The 17,500-nt window shown below is 34.7% G+C and overlaps 1 protein-coding gene across 9 annotated transcripts in view; it reads right to left on the bottom strand.

Annotated features, from left to right (window-relative positions):
• The window catches only part of NOX4 (NADPH oxidase 4), a 171,699-nt gene that overhangs the window by 32,672 nt on the left and 121,527 nt on the right, over positions 1–17,500 (bottom strand). For all 9 annotated transcript variants that reach the window (XM_074015061.1, XM_065528841.2, XM_005579320.5 and 6 more), the window contains one exon: positions 15,331–15,391. In XM_074015061.1, coding sequence (XP_073871162.1) covers positions 15,331–15,391 — 61 coding nt within the window. The remainder of the gene's footprint in view (positions 1–15,330; positions 15,392–17,500) is intronic.

Below are 17,500 nucleotides of genomic sequence, written 5' to 3' on the forward strand. Positions count from 1 at the left end.
TTAATTTTTATATTAATAAATTATTAAATGTGAACAATTTTATCTCATAAAGGTATATTGATTATTCACTTATTTCTTTATAAAAATAGATAAATGATAACAATCTATTCTTAGCAAAGTTCAAGTAAATGGAAAAATTATTTATAATTATTTAGTCCTTTAGTCTCACAGATTTTTGCCTATCGATTATTTAATTAGCATCTTATTATCTATTTGATTCTGAGGAAAAGGTCAAAATAATTTGATGCTTTATTTGTTAAGTAAAAAAAAAAAATATATATATATATATATATATATATATATATATATATATATATGCTACTTCTTTTGCAGCAAAATGTCAAACCAGATGATCTACTTTCTCAGCAGGCTCAAATTGTTTAAGAAAATGGCACAGTTATCCAAATACTACAGCTCAGGACTTTCACAGGACTTCTTAGAAGAAATTCATTAAAGCCACTGGAAAAAAAAAGCTTTTCTGCAAAGTGGTACTGTGATGAGCTGACTAACAATGTGATAATGTCTGAACATGATTTTCTACCAGTAGGAGATACATCTTAATTAACACAAGCTTTTGTAGACTTTCACCCACTCTTCCTTTCTCCCATTCAATCAACAAAAAGATTATGAGGCTGTTACACCTGGATAACATACTGCACACAGTTACATTACTTTGCATTCTCTGGCTAATCAACTGTGAACACACAATATGCGTAATTATTTGAAAACAAAAATGAGAAAAATAAAATACTCTTTCCAATTCTAATTGAAACTTTTTTGTACAGCTTTTTGTGGCCAAGGTGTTTCATGTTCTCCTTTGCAGAAAATGACCAATCTCTAATCCACCCCAATATGCAGAATATACCAAATGCAATAAGGATTTACATAACAATAAAAAGCAGTAGGCCTTTTTTTTTTTTTTTTTTTTTTTTTTGAGATGGAGTCTTGCTCTGTCACCCTGGCTGGAGTGCAGGGGCATGATTTCAGCTCACAGTAATTTAGCATTATGCAAATCTATTCCTGGGATGAGAAGAAAATAAAACCTCTTACTACTACAAAAAAAAAGAAAGAAAAGAAAGAAAAAAAATACGCAAAAGACAAAAGTAACACTGATTAATGCTATTCTTGTATAACCTAAAGATCCTTTGCATCTAGAGATGTGATCACTGTCACCTATTTAGTGTTTTTTTTTTTTTTTTTTTTTTAACAGCAACCTAAGAAAGAGTTATTGTTTGCTAGAGGGACCCAGACAGGTTTTACCAATTCCAAATCATTGTTTTCCTTTAGGTAACCCCTCTTCTCTAACTGCCTCTCTATAACCTCCTCTATAAAAATGAATATTTTAACTGTTTTGAGTATTAGATTTTCAGGGCAATAAAAGAAGTCATATAAAATACTCCTAAGGGAGACAGGATTGTCCTAAAGAAAAGGTACTTGAGTAGAAATTCTTCACATTTTTATTAATAGGTAAATTTTTTTATCTTTCTCTTAATGCTCACATTACACTAATTTGCCAGTTTTAATTTTTTTAAAATGGCACCAAAATGAAATCCTTAAGAGACATTAAAGATTAAGACTCTATTAAGTGTTTACCTTCGTTTTAAAAACACCTAGTATATTGTAACCTATTAATAGTATTAGAAGTTATATTGCAAGGAACCAGACAGTACCTCGTACCCCAAAAAGGGTCAGTAAGATGATTGCATCATAATATTGATATTATTTCACATTTTTTGGCAATATAGGCTGAGGATTACTTCTTAATGCAGGACATATTATTGGAGAGTATACATGATAAAGGATATACCAAGGGACAAATCTTTCTTCACTCATACAGTTTTCATTATTTAGCAGCAACAGGTCATAAGAGAAAAGACACTGTTGCCAAGTAAATCTTAAGTATTCTTACCACACACAAGAAAGGTAACTACTTGAGGTGATGAATATGTTAATTAGTTTGAGTGTGGTAATCACTTCACAATGCATATGTATACAAGAGATATGTACTCCCTGAAAATACACAGTTTTACTTGTCAATTATACCTAAATAAAGCAGAAAAAAATTTCTCTTGGAAAATGAAAAAATAAAATAAATAACACTCAACTGGTAGTCAGAGAGCCTGAGTTCTTGACCTATGTCTGCCTCTATTCTTAATTCCTTTTCTGAACTGACAACTGAGTCAGATGGGTTCAGTGATCTTTAAGCCACCTTTCAACTTTGAGTTGCTTAAAAAATATTTGCCTATTTTCTCAAACTTTGCATCTGACAAAGGACTAGTTTCCAGAATCTACATGGAATTCAAACAAATCAGCAACAAAAAAAAAAACAAATAATCCCATTGAAAAGTGGATAAAGGACATGAACAGACATTTCTCAAAAGAAGACATACAACCGCTAACAAACATGAAAAAGTGATCAACATCACTAATCATCAGGGAAATGCAAATTAAAATCACAATGAAATGGTACCTTACTACTGCAAGAATGGCCGTAATTAAAAAGTCTAAAAACAATAGATGTTGGTGTGGATGTGGTGAAAAGGGAACACTTTTACACTGTTGATGGGAATGTAAATTAGCATAATGATTATGGACAATACATGGAGATTCCTTAAAGAACTAAAAATAAAACAACCATTCAATCCAGCAATCCCACTACTAGGTATCTACCCAAAGGAAAATAAGTCATTACATGAAAAAGACACATGCACATGCATGTTTATAGCAGCACAATTCACAACAATAAAGATACGGAACCAACCTAAGTGCCCATCAACTAACAAATAGATAAAGAAAATGTGGTATATATACAACATGGAATACTACTCAGCCATAAAAAGGAACAAAATAATGTCTTTGGCAGCAACTTGGAGGGAGCTGGAGGCCACTATTATAAGTGAAGTAACTCAGGAATGGAAAACTAAGTATCCTGTGTTCTCACTAATAAGTGAGAGCTAAACTAACTTTTGCAGACTCAAAGACATAAGAAAGATATAATCAACTTCGAGAACTCCAGAGAGGGAGTGTTGGAAGTGGGGTGAGGGATAAAAAACTACATATTGAATACAGTCTACACTGCTTGGGTGATGGGTGCACTAAAATCTCAAAAATCACCACTAAAGAATTTATCCATGTAACCCAAAACTACCTCTACCTCAGAAACTATTGAAACAAAACAAAACAAAAAAGAATATTTGTTCCAGGAATGAAAAGAAATCTTCTTAAAGTCACTGAAAGGGAGCGGGGCCACATGTCTTTGTTTCACTGGGACTATTCTGGTTTATGCCTGCTGTCCTAGCATCCTGCTCTATTTCATATTCACATGAGATTTTATTTTTAATTAAATATTAATAAGAAAATAAGCTAGGAGTCATGTAGTTGATACAGAGAAGTATCCCCAAAGTGCCTCTTCAGTGAAGAACTCGTTGCCCAGCTGTGGAGAGTGCAGTTCAATCTCCAGCTGTCAGTTCCATAAGGGTGGGCCTCAGATGCAAAGCAAGTACTTCTAACAGAGCAGCTCACATCCAGTGAATGAACAAGGCAAGGATATTTCAGCCCTACGCAGGCAACTCTGATGGGCAATATTTGCTCTAGATCTTCCCACCAATTTGGCTGGGCTTTGTTGAACCTGCCTTGTTTCAAATTCTTCCTTCACCTAAACCCTCTTTGTTCTCTTTCTTTGTTCTGTTTCCTGTCATGGGTATTGATCCCTAATAAGCATTTTACGTTATACACACACACACACACACACACACACACACACACACACACACACACAGCTTCTAGCTAATCCAATCTGCAACAGAAGTGCTTCATAGATCTCCACTTTGTACTGAGAACTTCTACCAAGTTCTCAACTACAATGGGATGTGATGCATGTGCATGTGTTTAAGTAGAATAAAGATTAGCAATAAGTCATTTCTCTTTTTCCAGAACTTTCCAGATGTTATATAAATAACACCTCTGTTGTATGTAAAGGTGGTCACTGTCAATCCATTTTGACTACTCTTTTAGCCATGCTGTCCAGCGTCGATCATGCCCATCTTGACTCTATCAGTTAAGTATTGCCTGATGGCTCTTAATCATATATAATAGCTTTTTATTTTATCTATATCTTGTTTGAATTTTTAATTTTTAGATTTGTTCGAGTTGTAATTTTTAGTACTTATCTAAAAGAAATCTACCAATCATCTATCTATACGTGTGTGTATATATATATATAAATATTTAAAGAGTAGATGTAGATGTATATGTGTGTGTGTGTGTGTGTGTGTGTGTAAAGAGTAGATGTGGGGCACGGATATGCACATAACCACACATGAACATATCTTTAAGAGTAGTTGTCATTCATACTCCCCATATTGTAGATCTTGGAGTATTATCCCCTCCTCCACCTCCCAAGGAAAAGACCACACCAATACAGACACACAATACACACAAACACACACATGCTGCTTGAAATAGACAGTAGAAATGATTTTTCTCACAGCATTTAGGAATTACTATTTAAATATATAAACACAAAATGTGAACATCTAAAATAAGTAATTTCTCAGTAACATTTCTGAGCATGCACTGTAAGTCAGGCACCAAGTGAGGTTCTTAGTGGGCTAAAGGTCTAGCAGAGAAGAGGTCTAAATAATGTGCTTCTTTCCCTTTTTAAATAATTTTGTAATTACATCCTAAATTTTTTTATCAAAAGATACAAACACCACAAGTAAATAAGTGCTAAAGGTATGATCTGAGAGTTTGGAACAGAACGGTCTACTTAGCCTGGATATGCTGGTAATAAAAAGCAAAAGAAGTGGAGAGGTTTTATACAAAATAAACAAACCAACAAAGGAAGCCCTTCTGAGCCATCATACTAAATAAGCTGAATAATTTTGCTCTGTTACATATATATCAATAATCTATAATGACAGAAAATTTAGAATTGAAAGTAAAATCAATATTTTGTATAATCAGAACTTCATCAGTTAAATAACGTTTTATTCACTTTTTCACTCATCTAACAAATTTTATTGAGTACCTATTATTTGTCACAGACTATGAATAAAACAAATTATTGTCACCGAGGCAGCTCTATTTATTAAACACACACACAAAAATGCCAAGACAACAAAAGAACTTCAATGCCATTATAGCTACTTGAAAAGAATTTAGAAAGTAATTACAAAATTATTTAAAAAGAGAAAGAAGCACATTACTTCTAGAGATTTAAAGAAATTAATGGTTTGTCAAAATTTGGTGTTTTAGTTTCCTTAGAAATATGCATATTAATCTTAGAAAAACAAATTACTTCTAAAAAGAAGAATTAAAGAGGAGACTTCGAGTACATCCATACCAACTAGAAAGATATGGAGCATACATCTCCCTACTGAAAAGTTTGTTTAAATCAAGGAAATGTTCTTTATTACCATGGTAACTCAATAATAATACTTGGTAATACATAGTAATACATGGTAACTCAACACTAACAATATTTATAATAGTAACAACAGTTGCTATTTAAACTATTGGTTTCAAATCAACATGAGAGGCACTCAGATTAGTACTACTTTACATAAACCAGGAAATCAAGTTGCAACTTATTAAAGATATAGGCAGGCCAGGTGTGGTGGCTCATGACTACATTCCCAATATATGAAAGCTTGAGGCCAGGGATTTGAGACCAGCCTGAGCAACACAGCAAGACCCTGGCTCTTCAAGAAAGTTTAAAAAATTAGCCAGGTGTGGTGGTGTACCCCTGTAGTACTCGCTACTTGGGAAGCTGAGGCAAGAGAATTGCTCAAGCCAAGGATTTTGAGGCTTCAGTGAGCTATGATTATGCTACTGCACACCAGCCTAGGTGACACAGTGAGACCCTGTCTCTCTCTCTCTTTCTTTCTCTCTCTCTATGTATATATATGCTTACATATATACACACACACACACATATATACACACACATATTTGCCTATATACATTACATATGTAGGCAAATCTTGTGTCATAAGGTTCTAGGATTCAAATGAAAATGATTTATAATTCTAGAAGAAAATAAAATGGCCGGGCGCGGTGGCTCAAGCCTGTAATCCCAGCACTTTGGGAGGCCGAGACGGGTGGATCATGAGGTCAGGAGATCGAGACCATCCTGGCTAACACGGTGAAACCCCGTCTCTACTAAAAAATACAAAAAACTAGCCGGCCGAGGTGGCGGGCACCTGTAGTCCCAGCTACTCGGGAGGCTGAGGCAGGAGAATGGCGTGAACCCGGGAGGCGGAGCTTGCAGTGAGCCGAGATCTGGCCACTGCACTCCAGCCTGGGTGACAGAGCGAGACTCCGTCTCCAAAAAAAAAAATAAAATAAAATAAAATGATTTATAATTCTAGAAGAAAAAACCCTATCAGTTGCATGCTCTGGTTATATAAAACTATCTTTTTTTTTTGCAAATATTAAGGCCATGTCAAGGTAATACAAAAAACATACTTTTATACTGTCTTACATAAGGGGAAAAAAATCCCTAAACCCATACATGTAAGTTTCAGAAGATGAGATGTATGTACAACCAGAGCTAATGAATGAATAAGAACACCAATAGGAAAACAAAAGAAGCAACATAAAAATCCTCTACTTGACATGTATTCTCCAAAGTATTCCTGTAATATTTTCTGAACTATACCAAAATTTATCTACTATCATTCACACGTTATGTGGAATTGAATTATCTGTATCTTATAATTTATTTATTTCAAAATAATTATACCATTTTACAGCAATAATAAACTGAGAAATTAGGAAACAACTCCCTCAGTTTGGTATGTTGTAGACAAGGAAACTAAAAACCAACCAGCTGACTGATAGTCTCAAGGTCACATGGCTAGAAAGAGGCAAAGATACTTAAACAAAAGACAAAAACAAAACAAAAACACTCACAGTCCAGGGTTCTTTCCACTGCCATCATACTGCCTTATCTCTCCTGAGAATATACTGTACTCCCTTTTCTCCCCTCCCTCCTTTTACTTTCTTCTTGCCTAAGGATTACAGGATAAGAGAAAGCTTAGCAGGGTCATATGCCATCTGCATGCCTCAACACCTGGTACTTTTAAATGCTGTAAGGTCTGAAGGTAGACAATGCAGTATTAAACAAAGGAAAATTATTTAACGTATCCTTTTATTTTCAGCGGAGCAGAGTGATAAAAGTCTATTTCTGTGATACTCATTATTTTGCTTCTTATTTGTTAAACACACTGTTTAAAAAAAAATCAAAAGCAGTTTTGAAAGAACTACAGACAGACTTCTTGGCCTCTAAATACATCAATGAATCAATGCCTAGAACTGGATTTCTTATAAAATAGAAATTCTCTTTTATTGCCACAGAGGCTAAACTATAACAAAAAAATGAAAAAGGGTGGGGAAAAAAACACTTTCAAAGAAAATGAAGGCAAATAACAGAGACATTTTTGGATAAACACATTATTGCTACTAAGCTTTCTACAATCCACCTTTTAAGAAAACTGTTATATTTTCATTTGTCGTATCAACTGTGTTTTTTTAAAATAGTGTTGGCTTTCATCAGAAGAAACACCTCAAACTGATCAAGACACAGCTCGATACTAATTCAGTTCCTAGTTTCTGCACAAACTGAATACCTCTTAGGTGTATATGCAAGAAAAAACAGGCCATTTTATCCAAGACCAAGAACCTCCCTGCCCCCCCCCCCAAAAAAAAAAAACAAACAGGAGATTTTCTTTTATGTTTTATGAAGTTCAAATCTAAAGACCCGAGCAAATAAAATCAATGCCATGCAATATATGGGCCTTTAAAGCCCATAGAATACAGCCATGTAGTTGAGTGTTCTCTGTTCTTAAATAGAGGATGTCTTGGCCAAAGACCAAGACTATGAATCAGGGAAAAACAACAAACAAATACATAAAATGATTAGCAAGTGTATCAAGAAAATGAATACTTAAAAATATTCCTGTTAATAACTATAATGGCACAAAATCCTTGTCATTTTGCTTCCTTTGAAATTACTTAGTCCATTAACACTAGACTCATTTGGTAAACTGACATATTCCTTCTTAGCCATTCAGTACATTATGTCATGTTTTTTGACATTGATTAACAAATTATGTTACCAAGAAAATCCCTCATAAATCTTATTTTCTTGCACGTTACATAGTAAAATAAAGTAGAAAATACTGGATAACAGAAACTCTAAACAACGTTTACGAACAGAACAATTCTAATAAATATACAGCAATCCATAAAAACAAACCACTTCACTATAATAACTCTACTTCCGGGTCCAGCAATTGAATAATTTATTTTCAAAACTAAAAAGTAACATTTTGGCCAGGCACAGTAGATCACTCCTGTAGTCACAGCAGTTTCGGAGGCTGAGGTGGGCTGATCGCTTGAGCCAAGGAGTTCCAGATTAGCCTGGGCAACATGGCAAAACCCTTCCTCTGCAAAAAAATATAAAAATTAGCCAGGCATGGCGGTCTGAGCCTGTGGTCCCAGTTATCCAGAAGGCTGACATGTGAGGATCCATAGATCCTTCCACAGATCCTGGAAGGTCAAGGCTGCAGTGAGCCATGACTACATCAACTCCAGTCTGGGAAACAGAGCAAGACCTGTCTCCAAAAACTGGAAAAAAAAAAAAAAAAAAAGTAACATTGTGAAAATTGAATAGAAAACAAAAATTTGGTATTTACTTCTATGTTTGGGTTTGTAAAATGGCTAGAATGAATAAAATTTAATGACTAGTGAATTTTTTATTTACTAAGCAATTTTTATATTTCTGTGGCATTTTAAGTGAGCTGTCCCCTACTAAAAACATGACAGCATATATTTAATGTTCATAAAATGAGAAACCAAGGGAAAAACAATTTATCCTCTTTCCTGAGAACAGATAGGCATTTAAATTGTAGTACACATGTAATGTTCTTCTCATTTTCCTGATAAAAAAAATTTGTTGATTTCTGAGGCTGTAGAATTTATGCCCAGTTCACATTCATTGAATGATTTATTATATTGTGATAGTAAATAAGCCATGCTAAGTTTCATCATTATCTTAAATGATTTCCACATAGACTCACATGAGGCCAGATCTACAGTATTTCATTATACAAAGTATATATACTTTAAGATATAATAGGTTTATCCTCATCCTGACACAGATCCATCTAGATATATACATAGCAGTTGCATCTGTATTTGTCATTTATCTCCCACTGCTAATCACAAGTCAGATCATTATAAAATCAATCATTCTCATAGTTCTGGGGAAATGTAGAAACAGGAAGAATTTAGGAATAGGCTCATTTGCTATGTACCTCTTTTTGTACACTAACTCTCTCCACTTACTGGTCTCCAATGCACTCAGTAATTCACAGCAATATGTACCATCTCCAAACCTTTCCTTTGCATCTTCCTAATGACATGATTTTTATGAAGCTAACAGTATATTGTTCAGTCCTATTTATTTATTTATTTATTGGCTTCTTGCAGCAACCATAGATCACTCTTCTCCCAAAACTCAAAAGATAAAGTCTTCTATTTGCTTGACATTAAAAAATCTTTAATGTGATGTATTTGCCTCCAGCCTAGTCCTCTTCCTTTCTATTTGATATAACACAGGCAGGGTGACCCATATCAAGGGCAAATTTGATTTCAGTTACTGTTTAAAACTCCTCAATATTTCACCAGCATCTTTCGGGAAAAGACCAAGTTTCATAGCAAGATCTACAAGCTCTTCCTTGGCCTAATATTCGGATGCCACCCCAGCCAGGCCACCCAATAGCATGGCATTTTCCTGACATTCCAAGCTATTTCACCCTTCTGAGCCACTCAAACTATTTTTTGTTCCTGGAATAATCCCCCACTCTAGGCAAGTTCTATATATCTGACACTCAGTTTGGCCCAGAGAGCCTCCCAAGTTTTCCTCCCAGAAACTTGGACATCTTCTATTTGCCCCTGGAACTATATCCCACATCTCTCCAGCAATATAAAACTTCCTCTCTCCATTTCATTCTCATCATTCAAATACGTGTATAAATATATTATAATATAATTAGTATATTGTTATAATTATTATAAAATAATCATATACCTTTAATTTATATCATCCTTGTCCTTATTTCCTCCTTTCAGCTGCTGACTTATTTCTTTATTTTGCTTTACATACAAACTTCTTAGAATTTGTCCATTGGTATTCTGGCAAATGTTTAATAGCCAGGTCTAATAATAGATAAATATATAAGGCCTACTTTATGGTTGTCTTTGTTAGAGAGCTGCTATAACAAAATACCACAAATTAGGTAATTTATAAACAACAGAAATGTATTTATCACAGTTCTAAAGGCTGGGAAGTACAAGATCAAGCCACCAGCAGCTTTGAGGCCTGGTAAATGCTGCTCTCTGCTTCTAAGATGGTGCCTTATTGCTGTGTCCTTACATAACAGAATAGCAAAAGAACAAAAGTGAAGGAACACACATGGTAGAAGAGCAGAGGAGAGTGAATCAAATCCCTCAAGCCCTTTCAGAAGGCACTAATCTCATCCATGAGGGCTTTATTCTCATGACTTAATCATCTCCTAAAAGTCCCACCTCTTAATATTATCACATTGGTGATTAAATTTCAACATATGAATTATAGGGGACATATTCACACCATGGGAATGATGTTGGTCAATTTCTGCGGAATAACTACGTCACTATGAGTGATGGGAAGCTATCAGACATGACCTCACTGACCATAAAGGTGGGAAGACAAGCACCTCTCAAGCCCTAGGAGCTAACCCAAGCACACTGCCAGATTGATCTATATTTATCAGCTCCACATCCTCTCTTACTTTTATTATCTCTTAAACTTTTTAAAGACATATATTTTTAAAATATCTCATTTATGGAGCTATTTTAAACCTGTTCTTTAGTCCCTGTACACTGCAAATGCAACCCCCCTATATATTTCTCCTCTTGATTTGGGGTTCTGTTCAGAGAGCTTTTCTAAACTTGTGTAACAGTGCAGATCCAGGCAGAAACATGACTGCATAATTTAAGTGGAAGAAGTTCATTAGAGGGAACTAATGACTCAAGTGAGGGAAGAAGTGAGAAGCCAAATTGAGGATGGTGAAAAAATTCAGAGAGTAGAAGAAAACTACTACCATCCACAGGGGCTGGTAGGACATAGGGTACTACTCTAGTAGTACTATATCCTATACTATACTATAGTAGTACCCTATAGGTAGTAGTGAGGCTACTATAATCTATAAACCATGGCCAAATGGCAGGAGATAGAATCACACCAAAACATCTCCAAAAAAATGATGAACTCCCCACGGACCAAAACACAATCTCTATAAGAGCGGAGACTTAGTCACTTTTGTTCAATGCTGTATCTCCAGTGACTAATAAACAGTCTGGAACATAGTAGCTGTTTAACATACATTTGATTATTAGCCAAAGTTAATAGTTTAAATATTATCTTCCACAAATGACTAATCATTGTAATTCACTAGTCATGGCAACAGTAACAACAAAAAGAATACTTCCAGGCACTCCTTTGGGTATGTAGCAGTTGATGATGAATATTATAACCTTAAAGTTTGCATTGTATGAATACGAATTATGTAAAATCAGTGAGATTCCATATAACCAAATAAGATTTATTTATTTATTTATTTATTTATTTATTGGCTTTTTGCAGCAACCAAAAGCCATTCACAGTGATATCTAGTGTAAGGCAATTGATGTAATTGGCCTAAAATATGTTGTCAAAATAAAGTAATAACAATATAATTTAGTGTGGTCATAATTTGACTTACAAGGAGTTTCCAAAAATAAAAAAGAAATACTTTAAACACATAACACATGTTCTGTTTTAATCTTTTCATGAGAAATCTGAATAAAGCCTGAAACATGGCTGGCTTCTACAGTGATATAGAAAAAAATAAGAGAGTTATCAACTCTTTTGTGGCCCAGTCCTTAACTAAACCTATATTTAAGATTACCTTCACTGTGAGTAGTCAATATATTATGTGACTGAGGCAAATCCATAATAATATCTGATCCTGTCTTCTCATTTTTAATCCTCAAAGATAACCATATCTTCTCACTGTAGAAAGCTTTTCCAGAAGACAACACGGGAATTTATACTCAAGATTCATAGAAACGTCATGTGATACATGCTACAAGTCCTTTATTGAATATTTACTCACAATTATTGCTAATTCATTAACTGCTGAAGGGATCAATGGCAGAAAGTTTACATTAATTACATGTGGATGTTATATATTTAATTCTGTTGTAGCACAACACAAACATCTGTGGAATAAGTGGCTATTTAGACCACCAAAATAAGCAAGGGTACAGCATTATCTCAGACATTAATCAATACTAATCATATGTAATGAAGAAAGAAACAAAACATTTCTGTACACTTAAAATGATAATCAAGTCAATAATCTCTGACCATATGTTTGAAACTGGAAAGAATGGCTGCTTCTAGAAGAGTAATGGGGTATTAATTAAATTAAAAGAGAAATCTACTTGGGTTATCCACCCCATCTACTCTACTACAATCATTTCAAGAAAAAACGGTGAATCATGTCTAAAATGTTTTAAGGGTCTTCTAAACTTAACAGGTCTTCCACATATTTAGGGATGCAACTAGAGGTCTGGTGAAAATGAAAATCTAGACAAGAAATATGAGACTTTGGTGCTTCTTGGTCTTGTGCTGCATAGTTGCTTCCCTTGCTCTTCCGGCACTCTATAGTTAGGTATAGTTTATTAGTCTTGGAGAGATCATTTATGGAGCTATTTTAAACCTGTTCTTTAGTCTCTGTATGCTGCCAATGCAGAACATATTTCAGCAACTAAAAGGTCATATTAAATATCTCTCAGTCAGTTTTAAAAAATAAACCTTTGATATTCAATCTCTTAGGTATCTCTTTGGTATTTCCTATACCTACTGCTCTTAATACCAAGTTTTAATCAATTCTTTTAGAATAAAAACCAATGATTCTTGATTTCAAAGGTAATGCTCCTACTTTTCCTTCAATAATTGTAATCTCATTGTAAGGCAGCTAAATCTCTTTGAAGTAAAGTGTCCGACAGTGACATGATTATTTAGGTGTTCTCTGCATGACTGCTTATGTTTTTTTCCAAGTCAACAAATATTTCAGGTCAACAACAAAGAAGGTCTATTAATTGAAAAGCATCTGACTGGAACTGAACTCTCTGAATAGAATGATCTTGTTTCTCTCGGTGGCATAGTACATTAAAAAAAAGAGGATAAAATTAACACTATTAAGTGTTCCTAATAGAGATGATTAAAATAGTGAGACATCATTTATTTTAATGAGCTACTGGTAATAGAAAATAACTTTGTGAAAAAAACTCGGTAACAATAGCTAATAATAAACCATCAGGAGTTTCTGCTTAATCTTATGAATTAAACTATGTTTTCATTGTATGTTTTCTTTCAGATATAGAATTCTATCAATTTACCATTCATGACTGAACTTAATTCCTACTATATTGGGATTCTTATCAGAAAAGAACTTTCCTTATTCTTTATTTCCAGAACAGTGGGGAAAAAAAAAAAACACTGTGATTATATCAACTGATATCGAGCATATTGCAATTATTCGTATGTTCATACTCCACCAGTGTATATCTATCAGAGGATGACCATGATCTCTTTTCAATGCTACCATCTGAAAATTATCCATGTAAGCCTGGTTTTTCATTACTTTGAATGAGTCATTACTGCTCAAAGATCTTTTTAATTCGTTTAGATGTTTGCCCATTAAATCCTATGTTGCAGATTTCCTTCCTTTTTTTTTTTTTAAAGTCTCCAATTCTAAACTGGCTACCCTTTCTAAAGACATTACATTTTATACATAACTCTATTATTTTTTAACTATATGAAATAACCTCCTTATATCAACTACTGTTCTCCTCATTTCAAAACATGTCTTTCTTATTATCTTATCCGTCCCTGGTTTTTACAGAAATTAGGTTCTTCCTTCTAATGCTACCTTCTTAACTTGTGTTCACAAATTCATTACTTCGAGTTTCCATCCCCACCTCTCCACGGCCCCCTTCCCCTCTGCCTTTAAGTACCTTCAAGTCTTCCCTTGATTTTAGTCTGTCCAACTAGCAACCTAATTAATACCATTTTCATCATAGAGCTTCAAATGCTTCAAAAATTCCCTAAAGTCCCTTAGTTGGTTACTCTAATATTTTGCTGAGGCGTTCATAATCTTCACCAAGCTGGCCCTAAATGGCTTTTCTATACTACTACCCAGAATAAAATCTTTGCTTTTGTTTGATTGACTTTGTTTTTGCTTCATTGACTTTGTTTTTGCTTCATTTTGTTTGACTGACTTTGCTTTTGTTTAATTGATTAAAGGCTGATTGGATTCACCCTTTCCAAAGAGAGTTTAATCATTGCCTTTCCTGATTTTTGACAACACTGTGACTTTCACTTAAATTACCTATATCTTTGTTCATTTACCTGACTTCTAAGCTTCATTTCAAATTCTGTCTTTTCTGTGAAGCTTCTCTTACAGCCCTAGACCACATTTAATCTACATTTTTCTGGTTCCCTACAGATTTTACATACCAACTCCTTGTTTAGCACCTAAGTATAAGAATATTTAAATTTCGTTTTGCATTCATGTTTATATCTGCATTCTTTCCTGCAACAACAACATAACCAACCAACAAGCCAACATTTACTGAGTACTCACTTGTCAATTATTCTGGTGGGTCAAGGAAATATTAATATAAGAGTGAATAATGTTTCTTTTATTTACTCAGAGCTCTTACTACAATGCATCTCTCAGGTAATAAAAAGTATTTACTGAAGACAAGTAAAGTATCACCAATAGGCCTGCTGTTAAAATTATCTATTCCAAAGATATTGCTATATATACAGGAACCCCACAAAAAATGTCATGCAAGAACTGGAAGATTTGTGTGATCTCAATATCAGGTGTTCATTACTTTGACTTAGTTTTCTAAAAACACATTTCAGCATTCCCACTATTGCCACCATGTCTGACAAGTAGGTAGAAGCCTATGATTTGCAAGCACACTGAACAATATATTATTAATAATTACTGATATCAAAGGTATTCTGATTGCAAAAATGCATCTTAAAAGAGAAAACATAGATGTCAAAACTGTGCAAGCCAAAAATAAATAAATAAATAAAACAGAACAGCTTGAAACACATACACGTCTCTATACATGCTGGTAGTTATACTAAAACACATTCAAATTATTATATTCTATGATTTTCAAAGACCGTATCTTAAAACTATATGTCCTACATACCTGTCCAGTCTCCTACTATTTTAAGATGAACCCCAAATGTTGCTTTGGTTTCAGTTGGACACTAAAAAAGAAATACTAGAATCAATGGTAATTAATAATTATGTAATATGAAACTATAATTCAATTACAACTTTTATCCTGATGGCAAATCCCCCAAATCAATAGATAATAGGAAGGAACAGACCAAAATCTATATAGATCCTTATTAGTGGAAGAAAAAGAATCAATGTCAACAGGTCGATAAGACAATCTACATTCCTCTAAAACCCCAAAATACTTACATAAAACAATAAATTACACATGTTAAAATTGCTAGTGTATTTTATTTAACTACAAATCTTGCTAAAACATCTTCTAAGTTAAAATATATATAAGAAACGCCAGTTTTTAATCACAAAGGAAGAAACAAAAACTAATGCTTTTTTGTGTCCTTTTCTCCCTAGATATTATATACTTATCCTAACAAATTCCAAGGAGAAAAAATTCTTAATATGACATGGATTTTCCATGCCCAACAATTATGCTCTTACTGAAATAACTCTATTTCATTCCCTCCTTTAATTCTCAGAAGAAATCTGGAGTGGTGAGGGTACCTGGGGAAGGGGATGAGTTGTAGAAGTGTAAGTAAAAAAAGTGCAGGCCGGGCGCGGTGGCTCACGCCTGTAATCCCAGCACTTTGGGAGGCCGAGGCGGGCGGATCACAAGGTCAGGAGATCGAGACCACGGTGAAACCCCGTCTCTACTAAAAATACAAAAAATTAGCCGGGCGCGGTTGTGGGCGCCTGTAGTCCCAGCTACTCGGGAGGCTGAGGCAGGAGAATGGCGTGAACCCGGGAGGCGGAGCTTGCAGTGAGCCGAGAACGCGCCACTGCACTCCACCCCGGGCGACAGAGCGAGACTCCGTCTCAAAAAAAAAAAAAAAAAAAATGCCGGGCGCGGTGGCTCAAGCCTGTAATCCCAGCACTTTGGGAGGCCGAGACGGGCGGATCACGAGTTCAGGAGATCGAGACCATCCTGGCTAACACGGTGAAACCCCGTCTCTACTAAAATACAAAAAAAAAAAAAAATTAGCCGGGCGAGGTGGCGGGTGCCTGTACTCCCAGCTACTCGGGAGGCTGAGGCAGGAGAATGGCGTGAACCCGGGAGGCGGGGCTTGCAGTGAGCTGAGATCCGGCCACTGCACTCCAGCCTGGGCAACAGAGCTAGACTCCGTCTCAAAAAAAAAAAAAGAAAAAAAAAAAAAAAAAAGTGCTTGTAGTCCTATATTTAGGAAACCTAGAAAATATCCAGGTAGTCAAAATGAAAGAATAAAATTTAGTTTACAATAAGAAAAATGAAAAATTTCTTCTTGTTTTCTGGATTCCTACTCACTTATCCTCAATTCAAAAATTTGAATAATGGTTTTTTCATAACTCATTTGGTAACAATATCTGACTTGAATTAATGGGAGGCTAATATTTCTGTGTAAAAACTAATACATAAATATTGTCCTACAGAATTATCAACTTATTTGAGCATGCTGACTAACATCCCGTTGGAGATATTAAGTATGATATGAAATATGCATACCTTTTAAAGTCCATAAAATCTGAATTCTAATGATGCACCTAAACTAAGGGCTATGGTTAAGGGACCATCTATCTGCCTGTGACTACCCAGCTTTTATCAAGTACCATGTGCCGTGGGAAGTGTTAAGTGATTTATTTTCAAAATCTACAATAACTTCACAGAATTGTCTTTTATAGATAAGAAAATTGAGTAATTGAGGCTTAAAATATTGACTTGCCCCATAAAAAGACAAGACAAAATTTGGATCCAGGTCTGTTAATTCTTAATTATTGCAGGTCACTGTCTCTATAAAGCAAAGATACACAAAATGGGTGAGAGTTGTGTAAGAAATCAAATGAAATAGGAGGAAAAAAGGCATGTGTTGATCATTAGTAGAATTGGTATGCCACAATATGAATTAAAAGGAAATACAGGCTGAAGTTATAGCACAGGTGAAAGAAAACAGCAGTGGAAGGGCCTTGTGATTAGTGATTGGGTTACATAGAGCAAGTCCAAGACTTCAGAGCTCACTGTGTTGACTAGTTAATGCAGGTCATTTAGGGATGGTATAAGGAGAGAAATAAATGAAGATAAAGGTACCATATTTTATGTTAACAACTCA

The sequence above is a fragment of the Macaca fascicularis genome, chromosome 14 (genome assembly GCF_037993035.2).
Source record: "Macaca fascicularis isolate 582-1 chromosome 14, T2T-MFA8v1.1".
In the NCBI taxonomy this organism is placed as follows: Eukaryota; Metazoa; Chordata; class Mammalia; order Primates; family Cercopithecidae; genus Macaca; species Macaca fascicularis.